This window comes from Neofelis nebulosa, chromosome 8 (genome assembly GCF_028018385.1).
Source record: "Neofelis nebulosa isolate mNeoNeb1 chromosome 8, mNeoNeb1.pri, whole genome shotgun sequence".
NCBI lineage: Eukaryota > Metazoa > Chordata > Mammalia > Carnivora > Felidae > Neofelis > Neofelis nebulosa.
Genome location: NC_080789.1, coordinates 50,751,612 through 50,773,196, shown reverse-complemented (window position 1 = coordinate 50,773,196; position 21,585 = coordinate 50,751,612). Strand labels below are relative to the sequence as shown.

Below are 21,585 nucleotides of genomic sequence, written 5' to 3'. Positions count from 1 at the left end.
ATCAAAAAGCTAAGGAAAACCAATCACAAACAGCCAACTGGGCTTTCGGCTACATCCAACCAATAATCTCCTTTCTCTGTATCTGCACTTCCTTTACGTGTCCTCCCCAGGCTCCTGTGGGTAGAGTGCCCCTAACCACTTCCAGTTTGGCACTCCCTGACTTGAATCTATTTTTGCTCAAATAAACGCTTAAAATGTTTAACGTGCGTTAGTTTATTTCTTAACACTAATGACATTAGTAAACTAATAACACTTAGTTTACTTCTCTCCTCTTTCATTCTGTAATGGCTATTCTTTGGATTTTGTGTCGTTTGGACTCAGCCTGAATAATTCTTCTCTAGTCTAGATTCCTCATTTATTTGTTTTGTTCTCATTTCTGGACTTTTCCCTCAGCTTCATTTTCCAATATTTTAATTTCTGCCACATTATGCTCCGAGAGCTCTTTGTCCCCCTCAGTATGTTATGTTATATTAGCAGTCGTCTCCTGCCTCCCACAGATACAACATCACAGGTTGTCACTAATGTTAATGAAAGCTTTTTCCTTGTTAAAGTTTTCTCCTTCCTGAATGTGCGGCTTCTGTTTTCCTTTTTTGTTTCTGGTTACAGTCTTGCATATTAGATTCTTTCCTCAGGTGTCTGTTTTTTCGTAGCTGTCTGTTCACATTAAGGAGAGCACCCCTAATAGGCTGTTTGAAAGCTGGGTGTACCTGTGGTCTTCCCTGGATAGTTCAGGCCAGGCTGTTTCTTTGGGTCAGATGGCTCTGATTCTTTCTGCCGCTTTGAGGGTATTAAGCCTGGCCACCTGGCTTGTTTGAGCCTTCGGAGGGGAAGAAGGCTGGCAGTCTTAGGTATATACATTTTCCCTATATATATTCGGTATATACAGTTTCCCTATATATATTCGGTATATACACTTTCCCCTCACCTGTTTTTAGAGTGGTACTGCTACACTCAGCTGGGCTCTCTTGTCCGGAGACCCTCTATGTCATGCTTTCCAGAGAATGGACCTAGGTTCTGGCTGTGCTGGCTGGGGGAAGGCATCTAGGAATAATTAACAGACTTCCCACCATTCCTCCTGTCTCCCCTCTACCATCACTCTCACTGCTGGAAGTTCCCGACTCCACTAAGTCTTGCTTTTGTTGGGAGTTTCGAATGCAAACCGGGTTCCCTGTCAGCTTTCCCTTCTGCTTCTATAAATTCACCTTGCTCCATCTTCTCTGCCACTTCCAAATTTGGTTGCTGTTGGGGCGCCTGGGTGGCTCAGTCCGTTGAGCATCTGACTTCCGGCTCTGTGCTGACAGCTCAGAGCCTGGAGCCTGCTTTGGATTCTGTGTGTCTCTCTCTCTCTGCCCTTCTGCCACTCATGCTCTGTCTCTCTCTCTCTCCCTCTCAAAGATAAACAAACATTAAAAAGTATATTTAAAAACCCAAAAAACAAATTTGGTTGCCGTTAACTATTTTCCCCTTCTCCTTTTGGGTTTGTACCTTTTGAAAAATCTTATACTGTCATTTAAAAATGGTATGGGGTGGGAATGGAGCTAAATGCTGGCGTTCAAGCTATCATCTTTTGACCTCTGAAGATTTAAACCCACTAGTCATCCTTCACTATCAGAACTGACTCTTAAAGTGAATACGTATTCTTTGCTTCTCAAACAGTTGTCGGAAGAGGTAGAAAATGACGCTGTCTTTTGTTTAAAAATTTTTGTCTGTATTAGAAGACAGGTAAAATCTTCTGAATTCTGGAGCTAATTAAATATGACTCAACAAAGCATCCCAAGAACATTCTATAATAACTAGCTATTCATGGATCTTACTCTGCTAGTTAAGGTACTTTGCTCAAAGGGACTAGAAACGTGTCCAAACTACACTGGACACACACACACACACACACACACACACACACACTCATTCAGCTTTACTTGCAACTGTATATATGATACCTGGCAAGTAAAACAAGTTATTTGATTTGAAATGGAGCAGTGAGTAGAATTTTTATTGCAAAGTTGGCAAAAAACTTGAGCCATTCTCTTTAAATACGTTTAAGACTTAAGGGGAAAATGACAGATTTGTTGTGCTTGTCATAAAGGCTGCTTTACGATTTTATAAATAAAAAAAGCAAGCCTTTGTTCCTGAAAACAATTCAGTCTCAACTAAAAAAGAAAGCCAACAAATTAACTCCACTCACAAAATGCTGTCTTTTGCGTTTCTGATATAGGATGCGGGAAGGGTCATCAATCAGGTGGAGGCAGTGATGGGTGGCGGTGTGGCAGCAAAACCCATGTGAAGTCAGACAGAATGGGTTTGAATCCCGTGTGGCCCTGAGGAGTTCTGGGTCTTGGGCAGGTTACCCAGCTGAGCCTTTCTATTCTAGAAAATGGGCATGGACGCCACAGGGCCACTTTGAGGATTAATAATGTAAGAACACACATAAATTGTTTATCTCCATGCCTGGTACAAAGCAGATACAAACTGTAGTAAAACAGCAAAAGAAAACACCCATATCAACGTCACTTGACTGACAACCGCGCATGACAGGCAGCCGGGGCTCTCTGGCTTGGAAGGCAGCCGGGCCGTGTTAGAAGGTTTGCGCTCTGGCATCTGATTGGCTGAGCTGTCAAAGTTTTAGGATGTTGTCCTATACCCCATCCTTCTGCGAGGCTGTTCCACTTTATTTGCTATAATAAATTGCTCCATGTTATAGCAATAACATCAATAAAAGTAATGCCTGATGCTAATGTGCTATGAATGTCTCATCAGGAACTGAAGAAAATTAGTCTAAAACTGCTCACCACATCCAAAGTCAGAGAGGCTCATTTCTCAGTCAATTAGGTATGAAGAGTGAGGCTTAAGCCAAGTATAAAAGGCGCCGGTGGAATGCGTCCCGAGATGAGGGCCTGCCTCTTAGCACTCAGGTTTTCACAAGGTGAAGAAGACGGATGAGGACTTTGTATAAAGATAGTGAGATACGTCAATAAAGCCCTGCATTGCCTCAGTTTCACTAACAGTACCTGCGTGTGTTTGAGAACAGCATCCCTTGGTTTCCTACCCAAGTGCCGTAATTGTGTGCAGTACAGCTTGAGTTAAAATATTTCATGAGGCTCTATATGTAAGATAAATAGCAATCATCATAATAACGAACACTTGTTAGGGTTCATAATCGGTTCTAGGCACTCTGCGTATACCAACTCGTTTAATCTTGTCAACCATGCTATCAAGAAGGGAGCGAGTGCACCATTTAATAGATAAGAACATGGTACAGAGAGGTCAAGAGAATCGAGGAGTGGGGTGGTCTAGGCTCTGAGGCTTGCTCTTAATCATTTTTCAAGTTAGTGTATCTTTGGCTCACACAAAGGCCTTTGCTTAAACATCTATATTCACTGTCTCCTTCAAAGGCTCATTTTCTGGAGTGAACAGTGGTTAGTAGAAGATAGTTAGTAGAAGATTGTTTCTGATGGACTCCTTATTCATTCACTCAACAAAGAGAGGGATTAAATAAGCACCGTGTAGGGGCACCTGGGTGGCTCAGTCGGTTAAGCCTCTAACTCTTGATTTTGGTGCAGGTCACGAGCTCACAGTTGGTGGGATTGAGCCCCGCATTGGGCTCTGCACTTGGAGAGCAGAGTCTGCTTGGGATTCTCTCTCTTTGTCTCTCTCTGCCCCTTCCCTGCTCTCTCCCTCTCTCTCTCAAAAAAAAAAAAATAAAAATAAAAAAATAAAAAAAAAATAAGCACCTTGTATGCACCAGGAACTGTGTGAGGCCTCAGGAGTTTACTATTTCATAACAATAAACACGGATTCTGGCCTTTTTAAAAATTCTTATTTATTTTTGAGAGAGAGAGCACGAGCAGAAGGAGGAGCAGAGACAGGGTGGCATAGAATCCAAAGCAGGCTCCAAGCTGGCAGGCAGCACAGAGCCTAATGTGGGGCTCAAACTCATGCAGTCAGGTGCTTAACCAACTAAGCCACTCAGGTGCCCCTGGCCTTTTTTTTTTTTTCTTTAAAGTAAATTCTGTTTTCTCATTTGGGAAAATATGAGTATTTTCCATGAGGAGACACAAACTCAGTATGGCGATAAGTTGTATAAATGGAGCTGTAGCTCCATAGACGGGCTGACAAGCATGTCTGACAAGCTTATGTGTCATATCTCCGTCTTCATCCAGGAATAGCATCATACTGGTAGCTTCCATAAACCACTTCAGCTTACCGCTGGCTAAAAGTCAGGCCATTCTTGTGGGGGTTTTGGGGTAGTTTCCATTGTTGGTATTAAATGTAATGCTTAATACATGTATAACACCATCAAAAAGCATAATTTTAAATGACTCTTCATATGAATAAAATATGTTGTACTTGTGTGTACCTGAATACACTTCGAAGTGTATTCAAAGTGTATTCAAAGATTAAGCAGCTAAGTGCCAACTTTAAAAAAAAAGAATATATCATAGGATTAGTTTCTAAATGGATACTCTCCTTTATAGTTAAACTACACTTTTGTGTATATCAATTTTTTTCTTTAAATTTTTAAAAACGGAGGTATAGTTGACACACAGCGTTACATTAGTTTAAGTGTAAAATACAGTGGTTCGACAGGTCTATTTGTTATGCTATGCTCACCACAAGTGCGGCCACCCACCACCTGTCACCATGCAATGCTGTTACAATACCATCGACTATATCCTCTATGCTGTCCCTTTTGTTCCCGTGACTTACTCATTCCATAATGGAAGCCTGTATCGCCCACTCCCCTTCACCCATTTTGTCCATCTCCCTACTCTCCTCCCTTATGTATATCAACTTTTAAGAATAAGTCTATTGCAGGGGCGCCTGGGTGGCTCAGTCGGTTAAGCATCCAACTCTTGGTTTTGGCTCAGGTCGTGATCTCTCAGTTGGTGGGTTCGAGCCCCATGTCAGGCTCTGCACTGTTAGTGCAGAGCCTGCTTGGGATTCTCTGTCTCTCCCCCGCTTTCTCTCTGCCCCCTCCCCTGCTCGTGCTCTCTCTCTCTCAAAATAAATAAATAAACTTAAAAAAAAAAAAGACTAAATCGATTGTATGAAAAACCATAAAGACAATTTTCCCACTTAAAATTTGGAAGTAAAATGACTATGTGGCAATAGAAGCTTCTGAGCAGTGGGTGTTTTTGGCCTGCGCACAAGCAATACACATCTCTAAGGACAGGGAGTGCATTTTCAAAACCTAGCAGAGGGCCTAGGCATGGTAGGCGCTCAGGACGCATTTATTTAACGAAGGCAAAGGGAAGAAAGAACGGAGTGGACAGTGCGCCTCTGTGAGAAGCCAGCAGTTTATGTCCTACTCCAAGAGAGGCCGTTTTCATAGCCAATCCTGAAGGAATAAATAAATGGAATGGAATAAACAGAATAGAGAGCAGCTTTGAAGCTACATGGGGGTTGCAGCAGCCACGTTGAGCCCCAAACATTTTTAGAATAGTAAGTTCTGATGAGCTCTCCCTTAATTTCAGTAACCAGCGCTGTTGAGAGAATGACCGCATCCCGTTTCATGATGAACAGACTGAGAGGCTAAGCGACCCAGTTAAAGGCATAAGTGACTTCGGTAGTATCTAGAAGAGGTCCAGAGTCTTCCAAATCCCACCTCACCTTTCTACATATCATAGGGAGGCATGTAGACACCTCGGTCCTACTCTTCTCCCAGGAGGCCACACTGGCGTTCAGGAGGTGGGTACAGGCGCTCTCTCATACACATAGCTTCTTGTCCTTAACACTGATTCTGTGTTGTAGGTCCACTATTTTTAGTGTTGCGCCAGATCTGTCTGATGTATTGGTTATAACTGAAATTTCATTTTCAGTGTTGCGTTTATATTGTCAAAGTGGCAGTGGACAGCCCCCATTTCACACTGCCCAGTTGAGAACTATTTTTGCCTTAACCGCTGACATAAATGCGATCCAACAGAGTGTAGCGAGGCATGGCATAAAGTGCCTTGATGTAACCTCATCACTCTTTCTTGAAGGGACCACTCCTTGATCACAAACATTGCCTCTTTGGTCTTCATGTATTAATCGTTTGCTTCATTTTCTTGGGGCACTTGTGGATGAACCTAGTTTATGGATATTAACAGCATAAAAACTTCAATTCCCATTCTATAAACAGGGGCTGAAATTTTCAAAGCTGTTTTACCAAAGCAGTTTTTCATCTAGAGCCCGAGGAAAGGAGGGAATTAAACACATTTATAGTTCTGCTTTTCTTTTTGGTTTGGTTACCCAGACATCTTGGACCATGCAGGAATTCAGAAAGTTACTAAATTAAGAGATAATATTTCAGTGTTGTAAAATGGCTTATAGATGCATAGTGGGCAGATAGGAGGATAGTTTTAAAAGGAAATAAATGCGACTTTTGTTAGTGAAATGGATTATTGTGAAGACTTAATCACAATATAATAAAATGTAGGGAACCCATATGCATTTATATGCTCATTTAATTATTCATGGTGGGGGTGAGACACATTTATTGGGCACTTATTACTTGCCAGGGACTGCACTAGGTATAAATATGTTATATACCTATATACTAGGTATATAAATATGTTATATACCTATATACTAGGTATATAAATATGTTATATACCTATATACTAGGTATATAAATATGTTATATACCTATATACTAGGTATATAAATATGTTATTTTACATAATACTTCAAACAATTCTATATTTTGTAAAAGGCGAAAGATTTATGTGATCTGAAGAGAAACCAGAGTATAAACAATCCTATATTTTGTAGATATCCTTATTTCCATTTGACAGATGAAGAAACATAAGACTGGAGACAGTTTAAGTAAATGCCCCATTCACACCGCTGGTTAAGTGCTAGAGGTGTGAGTGGCTCTGTATGTTTGTAACATTACAAAGAAACTTGGCAATGACACTTAAAACATTTTTCACACCTGTAAGCCATTTGACAATACAATTTCCTAATGTCTTTTTTAAATGCTGCATTAAAAAAAAAGTCACTTTTACTTACAACTGATGGTTATTCCAAGTTCCACATTATGCTTCTTAGGGAGCTTTACATGAAACGTTCCACTACTTGGGATGACAGACTCTGTAATTTCAAAACAAAGAAGAGTATGTTTGTAGGTGACCAGGAAGAATGGAGCACCAATCAATGGAAATGCATCAGGGATTCTTGTATCATAATCGTCTGAAGTTCAAGTTGTAGGAATTGAAGTAAATGAATGTCTATAAAATCCTGATAAATTGCATTCCTGGTTAAGAGTGGATGCCCTGCTCGGAGGCAACTGTGTGCATTTCACAGCAACAGCTGAGTTCAGTATTTCTTAAGTGTTATTCAGGCAACATTTGCATCGAATTTGCCTGGAAGGCAAGTTACAAACAGATTCCTGAATCATCCGGGATCTATGGAATCAGAGTTTCTGAAGATAAAGCCTAGACGTCTACATTTTAAACATATTCTCCAGGTGATTTTTTTAACAGATTTTTTAAAATGTTTATTAAAAAAATTTTTTTTAATGTTTTTTTATTTTTTGAGAGAGAGATTGACAGAGTGTGAGCAGGGGAGGGGCAGAGAGAGAAAGGAAGGCACAGAATCTGAAGCAGGCTCCAGGCTCCGAGCTGTCAGCACAGAGCCTGACGCGGGGCTCGAACCCACAAACTGTGAGATCATGACCTGAGCTGAAGTCAGAGGCTCAACCGACTGAGCCACCCAGGTGCCCCTTTAATGTCTATTTTGAGAGAGACAGAGAGTGAGCAGGGAAGGGGAGAGGGAGGGAGACATAGAATTTGAAGCAGGCTCCAGGTGCCCCACTCTCCAGGTAATTCTTAGGCATACTAAAGTTTAATCATAGGTCTGGTTTTACATATATATATATGTATATATATATATATATATATACATATATATATATATCTTTTTTTTTTCCTCTTCAACCATATTTTTCCAGAATTACCTAGTCAACAATTCTTTTTTTCAACTGTTTCTTGAAGGTAGCTAGGGGAATAGGTTTTAAGAGAAATTTTAGTTTGATGCGATGGTTGTTGATAGGGGCTGGGGGTGGGGGATAGGAGGTGCCTTAATTTGTAATATAAACAGTGAAAAGTACCCCTCAAGAGGTAGAAGCAAGAGTGATTCTCAAAATATTTTGCAGCCAGAAGGGTACTGGCCACAACCAGTCAGACTGGACGCTGACTGCTAGGTTGGAACAGAGGGTCCCCGGAGGACCCAACTGCATCAAGGATTGTGCTTAGGTGTCTGGATCATGGGGAGCTCTGGGAGGTCCCGGGGAGGAACGGAAGGGCAGGGGGCACTGGGACAGGGTGCAGGTTGGCTCAGATCCTGTCCAACCGGTACAGAGGTAAGGTGACACTGTAGCAACAGAGAGAACCAGTGGAGCTGGCTGAATCTCAACCCTGGATAGAACTCAGTTGATTCACCAGGGCCTGACTAGTATTGGAGAAAAGAGGGAACTGCTACATATTCTTAAATAGACTCTTCTTAAAATTCCTTTAACAGTCTGGGAGACCTTCAGTTAGAGTTAAGGCTAAAAAGAAAATACGTTAAATGTCCGGTTAAGCTTCTGACTTCAGCTCAGGTCATGATCTTGAGGTTCGTGAGTTCGAGTCCCACATCGGGCTCTGTGCTGACAGCTCAGAACCTGGAGCCTGCTTCAGATTCTGTGTCTCCCTCTCTACCTGCCCCTCCCCTGCTCATGCTCTCTCTGTCTCTCTCTTTCTCAAAAACAAACATTAAGAAAAGAAAGCAAGAAAGCAAGAAAATATCCTCTGAGGAGATAACATCTATTCACCCTAAGCTGCTGACTATAATCCTTTCTTGAAGGTTTTGGAAAGGGGTGGAAGGCGCCCGTGAAGGGAAGCATTAGCCTAAGTGGGGGCTTGTGGAATGGCAGAACTAAACCATTTTTACTGCTTGATTTTGCTCAGTGCTTAACCCGCACACAAAGACTCCACCACAACCATGAGGCCCTGGGTTCAATTTGTTAATCACATACTGAACACATTTTGTCTCTGCCAAGCTTAGGTGGAAGTGGGGATGGTCTCATGAAAACAGCTGGAGACTCCCTTCCTCAGCCTTAACTTGCCTGTTCAGGCCTTTTGGACTTTTCTAGGTGGAATTTAGGCCAGTGAACCTTTTATAAGACAAGAATCTGATCTTCCAAAACAGAAGATATCCACAGGCTGTTCAACTGGAAAACACAATAAAAATTTGATTTCTCTGGGCCCTCCGGGCTTCTAGAATGCCACCTGTGAAAAAAGGATCCCCAAGCTGCTTCTCACAGTCCTGGCTGTTGGGCCAAGTGAAGGCAAGTCTACCCTTTGGGGCCCTTTCTTTTCTTTCGGTGCTGTGCACACTTTCCAGGGAAGCTAGGGAGGCTGCTGCTTCTCCCAGTCCCTCCCACTGGTCTTTGGTTGTTTGTTTTTTTAAAGTTTTTACTTAAATTCTGGTGAGTTAACATACACCACAATATTAGTTTCAGGTGTGCAATTTAGGGATTCAACACCTCCATACAACACCCAGTGCTCATCACAAGTGCCCTCCCCAATCCCCATCACTTATTTCCTCCATCCCTCTGCCCCCGCCCCGTAACCACGAATTTGTTTTCTACAGTTAGGAGTCTATTTCTTGGTCTGCCAATCTCTCTCTCTCCTGTCTCTCTCAGACTTTTTCCCTATTTTCTTTTTTTGTGTTTCTTAAATTCCACATATGAATGAGATAATATGGTATTTGTCGTTCTCTGACTTATTTTGCTTAGCACCCTCCTACTCTTCTTAACTCTTCGATGAGTGTCACAGACTGTGAGTGGATGTCTTTGGCTTTGCTGTTGTCCTCAACTAACACATTGATGTACCAGAAAGGACCCATATATATTTATTTGTTTATTCATAAAGAATCTGTACCCTTGGGGCACCTGGGTGGCTCAGTCGGTTGGGCATCTGACTCTTGATTTTGGCTCAGGTCATGATCTCATAGTTTTTGGGTTCGGGCCCTGCATTGGGCTCTGCACTGACAGTACAGCCTATTTGGGATTCTCTCTCTCTCCCTCTGTCTCTGCCCCTTTCTTATGTGCACTCTGTCTCTCTCTAACATAAAAAAAAAAAAAAAAAAAGAATTTGTACCCTTCCCATTTCCCAATAGGTCTTGAGATAGATAAAATTATTTTCCCTAACAGATTTCAAAAAGACTGGCTAGGTTTGATACACTGGGGGAGAAAAAGAAAAGAGGTAAGTAACAGTATATAGGTGTGCTTTACTTCCTGGCTTTGGATGCTGCAGGTATAAATATTTACTTCCCAAACATTTCTCAAATCTGTGCCTTTCTTCCATCTCTTCCCTAAGTCCTCTACATTCCCTGTTCCAAAAATGGAAGACTAATTGCCACCTTCTTCTCACTCCCAAAGTGACAGTTAAGAGTGGGGAATTAGCATGCAGACTGGGGGCTGACAGGGCATTTGATTCGACCACATTTTCTATCTGCACCAACAGCCAGTCTGCAGAGAGAAGCGAGTGCACATGAGGAGCCTGCACGAGGTCTTGGAAAGCCTGTGCTTGGCCTTGACAGCCCTTTTGTCTCATTCGAGAGCTTCCTGGGGCTGTCTGCATTTCCTGTCCTCCAGGGCTGTGAAACACCTGTGTGCTTCCAGTAAATGCCCCGTCTCTGTCTGAATTAGCTCCTGTGCATTTCTGCTGCTTGCAACGGAAAGATCCCTGATGAACACATTGAGCTGGTAGAGGAAATGGGATGGGAGCTAAGCAGAAAGCCTTCACAGAAGTGTTCTGGGTGTGGTAGGAATTTCATTACCCAGATAAGGCTTGCAAGTGGTCCGTGAGTACACGCATAAGAAGCTTTAGAGGCAGAAACGGCTTTGCTAATTCTGGAACTCACTTGATGTATGTTTGTTTTAGTGTTCTGTGTTTTTTTTTTTTTTTTAATTTTTTTTTTTTAACGTTTATTTATTTTTGAGACAGAGAGAGACAGAGCATGAACGGGGGAGGGGCAGAGAGAAAGGGAGACACAGAATCGGAAGCAGGCTCCAGGCTCTGAGCCATCAGCCCAGAGCCCGATGCGGGGCTCGAACTCACGGACCGTGAGATCGTGACCTGAGCTGAAGTCGGACGCTTAACCAACTGAGCCACCCAGGCGCCCCAAGTGTTCTGTGTTTTTTACAAAAATTCTCTGTGAAAGGGGAGGGGAGCATATGGTATGCTCGTATGTATGTATACATGTATTCACGTATATATATAACAGCTTGTCCATGATGCTACTATACAAATGAGGTCTTGGAACCCTACGGGCCGGGAATCATTGATCTAGAATTGTTACTATAGCAACATTTTGCTTTTATAAATTTTTAATGCAGGGAACCTTGACCGAGATTAACATTGTTAATGACACTGGAGGAGATATTACCACTTTCTGGAAAATAGTAATGAATCATGTTTGACTACACGAGATTTGAAATATTCATAATGATGAAGAAATATCAACAAATGAATCTCTTTGATCAGCCGTGGCTTCATTTTATTTTTTTTTTTTATTTTTTATTTTTTTTTTTTAATTTTTTTTTTTCAACATTTTTTATTTATTTTTGGGACAGAGAGAGACAGAGCATGAACGGGGGAGGGGCAGAGAGAGAGGGAGACACAGAATCGGAAACAGGCTCCAGGCTCCGAGCCATCAGCCCAGAGCCTGACGCGGGGCTCGAACTCACGGACCGCGAGATCGTGACCTGGCTGAAGTCGGACGCTTAACCGACTGCGCCACCCAGGCGCCCCTCATTTTAATCTTTAAATGCTAACATGATTTATTTTATACTTGGTAAGTTTTTTTTTGTTTCTTTGTTTTGTTTTTGCCCACACGGTTATTTGGTGGTTGAAGCAAAGGCCTATTTACATTGGTGTTTCTTTTTGTTTTTTTTTTATTTTTTTTCAACGTTTTTTATTTATTTTTGGGACAGAGAGAGACAGAGCATGAATGGGGGAGGGGCAGAGAGAGAGGGAGACACAGAATCGGAAACAGGCTCCAGGCTCCGAGCCATCAGCCCAGAGCCTGACGCGGGGCTCGAACTCACAGACCGCGAGATCGTGACCTGGCTGAAGTCGGATGCTTAACCGACTGCGCCACCCAGGCGCCCCTACATTGGTGTTTCTTAAAGAACTACTATTGGAGAGGAAAAGATACTTGGAGAAATCATAGGTTTAGAACAAACAGCTGGAATGTTTACTTTGTTAGACTCCCATGTGATTATTTTGTGCTTCTCTTGTTTTGCCTTATCTTTGTTAATACTGTAATTAAAAACACATTTGGGTAAACGAAGGCTCCCTTCTTTCCAATTGGCCTGCTTTTCCTGCCTGAAGCATTCGTTGTTGGCACAGTAAGATAATCACCCCATCATAATTCATCAACCTGCACACCCTTGTGAGACTTGAAAAAGTAAGGAGTTCTGAGAGGGAGCGGGGAAACGTAGATGCTTAACCCCCAACCACTCAGAGGAAAGCACGGGGGCTCCCGCAATGATGGCAAACATCATTTGATAGGATTTTCACTGGGACTTCTTTCCAGAACAAAGCCGTATTTTTTTTTTTTTTTCTGACAAAATAACTTTATAGTCAAAGCAGAATCTTCAAGTGTTCACAATTTTGTAGACTGGTATTTAAAAGACAGTATTGAAAAAGGCAAAATGTAAGTTGTGCATATATTATGAATATAGCTTTATAAAATTATATACATGATAAACGACGTTGTAAAGAAATATAAAAAAAACTTTTATTAAAGTGATGAGGCTGTGAATAATTTCAGCTTTAAAAAGAATCCCATCAATGTCACTACAATGTTGTTTATACAGTGGTGCCCGTTAAAAGAGATAGATTTATGGGGCGCCTGGGTGGCGCAGTCGGTTAAGCGTCCGACTTCAGCCAGGTCACGATCTCGCGGTCCGTGAGTTCGAGCCCCACGTCAGGCTCTGGGCTGATGGCTCGGAGCCTGGAGCCTGTTTCCGATTCTGTGTCTCCCTCTCTCTCTGCCCCTCCCCCGTTCATGCTCTGTCTCTCTCTGTCCAAAAAAAAAAAATAAATAAAAAAAAAAAAAAAAAAAAGAGATAGATTTAGGCAAGAGTGCACTCACAGGCAAGCTTTTTTTTTTTTTTTTAATTTTTTTTAATGTTTATTCATTTTTGAGAGACAGAGACAGAGCATGAGCGGGGAAGGGGCAGAGAGAGAGGGAGGCACCGAATCGGAAGCAGGCTCCAGGCTCTGAGCCATCAGCACAGAGCCTGATGCGGGGCTCGAACTCACAGACTGTGAGATCATGACCTGAGCCGAAGTCAGACGCTCAACCGACCCAGCCACCTAGGCGCCCCAAGCTTTTTTTTTTTTTTTAATTAAATATAATTGATTGTCAAGTTGGTTTCCATACAACACCCAGTGCTCATCCCAACAGGTGTCCTCCTCAATCCCATCACCCACTTTCCCCTCTCCCCTACCCCCCATCAACCCTCAGTTTGTTCTCAGCATTTGTCTCTTATAGTTTGCCTCCCTCCTTCTCTGTAACTTTTTTTCCCCCATCCCCTCCCCCATGGTTTTCTGTTAAGCTTTTCAGGATCCACATATGAATGAAAACATATGGTATCTGTCTTTCACTGACAAGAAAGCTTTTTAAACTCTGTGTTACTTAAAATAGAGATGGCTTATCTCTGAGACCCAATAGTTTGGGAATTAATATCTTGGTATGTTTCTGAGGAAGAATTTTGGAAATGGGTGGCCCACATTCGGGCAATTAGGAGTGAATCCAGGATAGGACTAGTCTTGAATTAGCTCATGTCCAGAGATTTCCTATACCAATGTTCCAAGATCTCAATTGGCTACAAGAGAGCTTTCTGACCCCAGCAGTTTCCAGCAGATTCCAGTAGATTGGTAATGACTAACTAAAGTGTTTTATTGGAGATTCTGATGTTGTGTCTGGGCTCAGCAAGAGAATACTGAAATCAATTAGTGATGTTGGCCATGAGCAAGGGAGGAGAGAATGACAGGATGGGAGCATATTTTTTTTCTGGCCTTATTCTACATCATTTCTATCCATTTGAAACATGTTGATTTCTGGAACAATTGGGCAGGGGGGAAAGACCTTTGGTCCCTTTTCCCCTGTCTCTTATTCAAGCAAACTTGGCACTGAACAGAGTGAGTTTAATAGACAAGTTTCTATTTCTTAGAGGAGCTTAAACCAAGGATATTCAAATAGTTAATCAGCAAATATTAAGCTATACATATACATTAAGTATGGATTAAACAATGAAAAAACATTGAGGATACACATAAAATAAACATGTATTGATAGCACAAGTAAATGCTTGGATTCTGCTTATGGCAGAGGTCAAATTGTGCTGGCCATTCCACTACAGGGGGGTTTCAAGAATATGCTGTGTTACATCCTACAATGCACAGGATAGCCATCTCCCCTCAACACACAACGACAATACGCAGAAATTCAGAAATCCTGCGCTTTCGTGCTGGAAACCCCCACATCTCCTGAACAGGCAGTGTAATATGATATGAAAAAGACAGGCGCAAGTCAACAGTCTACTTTGCTCTATGACCTTGAGTTTCCCCGCCCAAACTTCAGTTTCTCCATTTATAAATAAATGAAGGTATTGGATTGTAAGAGTCCCTTCACCACTAATGTTCTGTGATTGTAGTAATACATTCTGGGGCTGCTGGACGGCCTTCTTTGAAAAGCACACCCTCATCAACATCTGACTGATCCTTACAGGGTCCTTCTACCAGATTCCTGCTTGGTCACAGCTGACAAGAAAGGGAAGCTAACAAATCTGAGAATTAGAAACTTGAACTGGCTGGCACTGGCTGGGCCCTTCAGCAAAGATGGGGCAATCAAGTACAATCAAAAGCCAGAAAAAACTTGTAGAGAGACAAATGGAGCAGATATGCAGAGACAAACAACACTGAGAGACCAGGAACTCCAGAGAAATAGTGGATATGAAATCAGTTCTTTTTTTTTAAAGTTTATTTATTTATTTTGAGAGAGAGAGTGAGAGAGAGAATCCCAAGCGGGCTCTGGGCTGTGAGCACAGAGCTTGATGTGGGGCTCAAACCCACGAACTGTGAGATCATGACTTGAGCCAAAACCAAGAGTCAGAACGGTAAGTGACTGAGCCACCCATGCACCCCTGAAATCAGTTCTTGATGCAAACTGAGGTTCCTGGATCCAGTCCCTCAGGAGAGACAAATGCACTTCATTCATTCATTCATTCATTCATTCACCAAGTATTGGCTGAGAGGCTCTTGTATTCCAAGCACTATTCTGGGTGCTGGGATACATTAGTGAACAAAAGGCACAAAGTCCTTGACATCATAGATATTTTTCCAGTGGAGAAGATGAGACAATAAGTACATCCACAATATAACATCAGAGCACGAGTAAGGCTAAGAAGAACCATAAATCTGGGCACAGGAACAGAGTGTTATGGTGAGGGAATGATTCCCTGAACGAGTGATATTTGAGCAAAGACCTGAATGAAGTAAGCAAACCACCTGAATGTGGGAGGGAAGAGCTACTCAGGCAGGGGAAACTGCAGAGATCCTCTGATGGGCTTGTGTTCAGCATGTCAACAGCAGCTAGTTCATACTCCCTCATTCCAAGTCCTGCCCTCCTTCTGGGAGATTCCACTGTGTGGATGCTCTTTCCATCACACTGCATTCCAATTTCCCAGACCTCTGGTTGAATAATATTCGCCTCCCTTCTACTTCACTTCAGCAGCTCACTACCCTGAGCCCTACTTGACCTTCTCTGAAATGCTAAGCTCTAATATGCCACTTTGACCTCAGTCTCCCACCATTAGCTCCCTCCTCAACTTTCTCTTACTACGCCCATTTTTCTTCCTGAATACTCCTAAGCCCTCGAGTCCTCTCTTTCTTCCCAGTCTACCATGCTGATCCATTATTGACTTCCATCCATCTGTAGCCTAGATTCCCTCAAGGCAGTATGTGTAGTGGTTAGAGCATGGCCTTAGGAGCCAGACCGTCTGGGTGAAAATCCCAGCCCTACCATTAACTCCATGGGCTTCAGTTTTCTGGCGACAAAATAATAGTAACCTCCATTGCTGTTATAAGTGAGCTAATGCACATGCAGTGCTTAGAAGAGTGACATGCCATAGAGTAAGCATTTCGTAGTATTACCATGATTTTGATGTTATTACTATAGTTATTCATCTGTTCTTCCTGCAACAATTTGAACTGCTGTGACTTTAGTTTTCTTTCTGTTGAACCTTCTCTGGAAATCTCAATCTCTGGTTCAGTCTAACCACCTAGCACCTCTGCTGTTACTCCTCAGTAGCTGAGGCCACCTGACAAAAAACTACTTGGCCGTGCAGGTTGACAGTGCTATTAACTTAGAGCTTCTGGACTTTGCATGGTCCACCACCCAGCTAGAAAATCCCTGTACATGGGTCTGGTTAGCTTTCTCAGTCATTTCCCCATTAGCTATTCTAAACCATCATTCTTTTCAACTCCCCAAGATGCTGATCCTTTTTACCTTTGCTTGACAGTTCTTACATGAATGTCTCAATAGTTATATTCTCACATCCTTCTCTTCAAACTCACAAGAGGCGGCCATCAACCTTTTGTCTTAGACTAGTTATCTACCTGTGTTCTAGACAACTTCTCTGCTCATCCCTTTAGGGACCTATATCCATCAATTATCTTTTTTCTCCCTCATTCACTTCAGCCCTCAGATATGTTCAGATCTCTCCAATCTCAACAAAACAAAACAGCAAAACAAATAACTCCCCTCTGAACTCCGAATCTTTTATCTTTTACCCCATCTTTTTCTCACCCACAGCGAAATTTCTTACCATTGCCAAATGTCCCACAGGACAAAACTGATCTTGACTGAGAACCACTGATTAGAGGATAAAATAGAGTGTCCAGTATGTAATTAAATGCTGTCGAAGTTTTCAAACAAGAAGAGGCCACAATGGCCTCTGTCCTTTTTATCCATTCACTGCATTTTTCTAGTTACCCTCTTTCAAAACCCAGTTCATTGGCAGAAAGCAAGCATAGCCTGCCTGTATTTCTCTGCCCATTCCTCACTCCTCAGCTTTCTGTGGTCTGACTCCTGTCCCCCAACTCCCTGAATATACTCTGCAATGTCTTTTTTTCTGAATTGCCAAATCCAATGGACCTTTCTTGCCTTATATTACTTGAATTCTCTGAAGCCCCTTTATGCTATTGACCACGACCTTGAAGTTCTTGTTTTGGTTTCCAAAATGCTACCTTTTTTGGGTTCTCCTTTCACTTCTCATAATCCACCTACATTATTTCCTTGGCTAGCATCCTTCCCCTTTCCATCTTAGAATTCCTCAGGCAGCATCCCCTCCTTCCTGCCACTCGTTCCTTAGTGGTCTCCTGTATTTCAGTGACTTCACCAGTCACTGACATGGTGGTTCCTCCTCAAGGCTGCTCTCTGGCCCAGATCCCCCATCGGGCACTTCCTTTCATATTCCAGTGGCAACACACATTCAGTAAGTCTATTCTTATCTTTTAGCAGATCTTGCTCTTGTCTAATTGGCTCTGAGCTCTTTGAAGATATTAATCCTTTTTATTTTCCCTTTAAATGATCTGAACATAGCACAGTGCCTAGCACTGAGTAACTGGTGCTCGATAATTGTCTTCTGAACTAAGGAATGGATGTGCTTGTCCCTTTCCCCCTAGAACTGGCAGTGGATTTGCCTAGTCATGTCTAAAATAGAACTTGTTCGGGGTGCCTGGGTGGCTCAGTTGGTTGAGTGACCGACTTCGGCTCAGGTCATGACCTCACGGTTTGTGAGTTAGAGCCCAGCGTCGGGCTCTGTGCTGACAGTTCAGAGCCCGGAGCCTGCTTCGGATTCTGTGTCTCCCTCTCTCTCTGCCCCTAGCCCACTCGCATAAAACAGAACTTGTTGTTATCCTCAAATTTCCATTCCTCAAATCTTCCTCTCCCTTAAAGCCATCACTCTTTACTTGATTGCTGACTCTTACACCTCAGGAGTCATCCATGATTTTCCCTTTCTCTCATTTTCCATATCCATTCCATAAACAAGTTCTGCTAGTCCTGCTTCAAGCCACATCTTAAGTTGGCCCCTTCCAATCCTTCTTATTACCCCATCTCCAATTCCAAATGTGATCGTCACCCCCAACTTCCTTATGCTGTAGTGAGAACCCTTTCCGTTGGTTCTCAAATCCATCCATCTTACTAATCTGGCCCATGTCTTTTACGCTGGCTGTTCCTTCTACCTGGAATACCCTCCTCCCAGGACGTAGCTGGCTCCTTCCCAACCTTCAAATCTCTGCTCAAATGTCACTTCCTCAGAGAATCATCCCATGAAAATAGCTCCCCACAGCCATTCTCTCATCCACATCCTGCTTTCTTTTCCCCAGAGCACTTATTACTGTCTAAAGTTATATTCGTTAACTTAAAAATCAACTTGCTGTAATACTATATGCTTCATGAACGAAGGAGTTATTTTTTTTTTTAAATTTTTTTAACGTTTATTTATTTTTGAGACAGAGACAGAGCATGAACGGGGGAGGGGCAGAGAGAGAGGGAGACACAGAATCGGAAGCAGGCTCCAGGCTCAGAGCCATCAGCCCAGAGCCCAACGCGGGGCTCGAACTCACGGACCGCGAGATCGTGACCTGAGTTGAAGTCGGACGCTTAACCGACTGAGCCACCCAGGCGCCCCAGGAGTTATTTTTTCTTCCATGTCTACTGCTGCATCTCCAGCTGGCCCACAGTAAACACTCAGCCAGCATTTGCTGGGAAGATGCAGTCCCTACGTCCAAAGGCACATCTTTACCAGTTGGTAAAGATTGTTGGCTCTATGAAGTGGTATATCACTGTATGAAGACCATTTCATTAAATGGAAACTAGCAGCGACCTCTAAAATCCACACACCTGTTAGCTATTGACAAGGATTCCCTTCCTGATCAAACTCAAGTTAGGCTCCTCTGGGTCCTCTTTTCAACGAGGCCTTATCTTTGGCCTTGTCTGTGACTTGCTGAGCCCAGTTTTAGTGAGAATCCAGCTAACTCAGGTTGTTGAGAATCCCCCCACCATGGAATCTACAATCAAATTCCTCATTCTCACCCCCTTGATATCTAATCAAGTTCCTGTTAGTAATTTTTCATTCCATGACTCCCTACCCTCACCTTGCTTGGTGGCCATAAATTCCCAGCTGCCCATACTGTCTTTGGGACTGAGTTAGTCTCTCTTCCCTATTCCAACTCTTGATCTCTCTTGAAATAGTCTTGAATAAAGTCTTCCTTGTTTTTAACAAGTGTCCGGTGCAATTTCTTTTTCACACTAGAGAATGAATTATTTACCTGCTGGGCTTGTATAAATTCACCTAATGCATTTTCATTGTTCCCTACCAAACTTCCACATGTTCTTTGCAGTGGGAAGGGTCAAAGACAGGCTTTTCTCATCCATGTGACAGAAGAATATGGTTTCTCGAGCATATAGGGGAAAATCAGGAAGAATAAATGCTACGTGATTTTTTAAAATCACCTTTATATCAGCTAATACTTATGGGGACATTTTAACGAATAGCACAAAAGTAATGCTCAATACAAAATGACACCCCAAATCTCCTAAACAAAAACATGTTCAGTAGGTAAAAAAAAAATAGCTCCCCCATCTGCCACACAATCCATATAATTCACATGCGGTCCACTCCTGACTCTGCAGCTGACTCGCGATTATATGACCATACCTGCAACATCAAACTCAATTTCCAGTGTGACCTTGCTCGTGATTGAAGAGTCTCGGAGGAGCTGGTTGGCTTCCTCAAAGGTGCTGTCTTCAGTTGGAATCCCATTAATGGCTATCACTCTGTCTCCAATCTGTAGCACCCCACATCTATATTTAGAACCACATGTTAGAGACTGTAGCCAGAGTAAGTAATTATCAAGTTGAAGTTGCCAAATCTATATTGTTTGATCCTTGTGAAATAGCGTAACCATTCGGTCTTGTTTATTCAATGCTGTGGGCATCGTATTAGGTCAACTGCAAGGTCTTGCACTCTTCTGTTTGATGGATCCAGATGTGAGCCAGGCAATGTTGATGTACCCCAGAGAAGGAACTAATAATTTAAAACTATGGCATTGTTTTAATCTGATCTGAACCAATATATAGTAGTGATGAATGTACAGCTCCCCACAGCAGAGGAATTATTATAGTAAAGTTGGAACTTCAGAGATATTTTCCTTTTTAATTAATACAGCCTCCAGTCCCTGCCAGACAACAATCTGCTAGATAAAGGCATCCACGCTCGTTTTTCTTCTCAAACCTTATCAAGAACGCAAAATTTTACTGTCGGAACGGAGAGTTCATCACATCCTGCATTTCCTGCATTGAGCCCTGTTCCCTAATTTATTAGCTATTCAAAGATACCGGGCACAAGAAATAAACAGAAAAGGACGCTGTCAAGGAGTGTCTTACCTCTCGGCTGGGCTGTCAGCTTCAATATAGGAAATCAGAGGTGGGGAAGAGAGCGTCTCCGTGGCAAACACACTGCCCTGCAGTTGGATCCCAAATCCTGTGACGGGATCGGCTGTCAGCACAACTTCTGTGGTTTCTGTGTGAACGACCTGCCCAGCCAGGCCCACTGTGCTCGAGGCTAAAGACACTGGAGGAACAAACACGAAAAAGAATGACGTTAGGTTGGAGCAAGCACCAGAGACGCCGGCCTTGCTGACGCAGATTATGTCTCTGAAAGAAGGAAAAATGAAAAAAAAGCTCATTGGTAATGGTGGGATATTTTGGTCTCCTTGAAATAAGTTCGTGCTGGTCGTCAACCTTAATCTAGCATTGGGTTGGCTTGATGGAGTCGCTTAAACTTTCTATTTCTCCTATCCCCAAATTTTGGCTCTTTAGCCTTTGTTCTTTCCCACTGGATCTCTGGCGGGTCATGAAAAGGCCACTCCACTCCCCGATGCCTTTCTCTCATTGATGCCCACTGGGACCTGCGCCTCCTTTGCTTTCTGTGAGCAAGCTCTCTGCAGGGTCCCATGTGGGACTGTCACTTCCTCCAAAAGAGTCTGGCCTCCTTACTGCAATTGACATCTGCTGACACCATATACCTCAGAAACCCCTCCACCCAGAAGCTATTTTCTTTCACTCTCCCTGCAGGGGACAAGGACAGAGAAAGGGTTAGAACCTTCCGTGCCCCACACATGCAGTGCTTTTTACCTTAACCCACTCCTATTTTGAAGTTCTATATTATGTACTTATTTCTGCTTTGTCTCCTCTTCAAACCCATGACGTTCTACTTTTCCTGTTTCCCCCCGTTTCCTCACTGACTTCAGACTCAGCTCTTAATTTGCCCCTTCTAGTCTGTTGCTTTTCCATGTCCTCAGTATCTTTGACATCATGGCAATAATTGAGCGCCTGGCTTTGTGCTTCTTTAGGTCTCTCAGTGCTGATTATTAGCAATTCCACCGGACTTCAGCTCTCTATCAGCAGAACCCTGTGCTGGACCCCACCATCCTTTAACCTGGAGAGAGCTCTGGGATCTTCATATCTGAATCCTCT

General features: G+C 42.7%; 1 protein-coding gene across 12 annotated transcripts in view; it reads right to left on the bottom strand.

The window, feature by feature from the left end:
• The window catches only part of GRIP1 (glutamate receptor interacting protein 1), a 684,772-nt gene that overhangs the window by 64,746 nt on the left and 598,441 nt on the right, over positions 1 to 21,585 (bottom strand). For all 12 annotated transcript variants that reach the window (XM_058742105.1, XM_058742097.1, XM_058742104.1 and 9 more), the window contains 3 exons: positions 20,494 to 20,680; positions 19,766 to 19,911; positions 6,994 to 7,074 (listed from right to left, as the gene is read on the bottom strand). In XM_058742105.1, the coding sequence (XP_058598088.1) occupies positions 6,994 to 7,074; positions 19,766 to 19,911; positions 20,494 to 20,680 (414 nt within the window). The remainder of the gene's footprint in view (positions 1 to 6,993; positions 7,075 to 19,765; positions 19,912 to 20,493; positions 20,681 to 21,585) is intronic.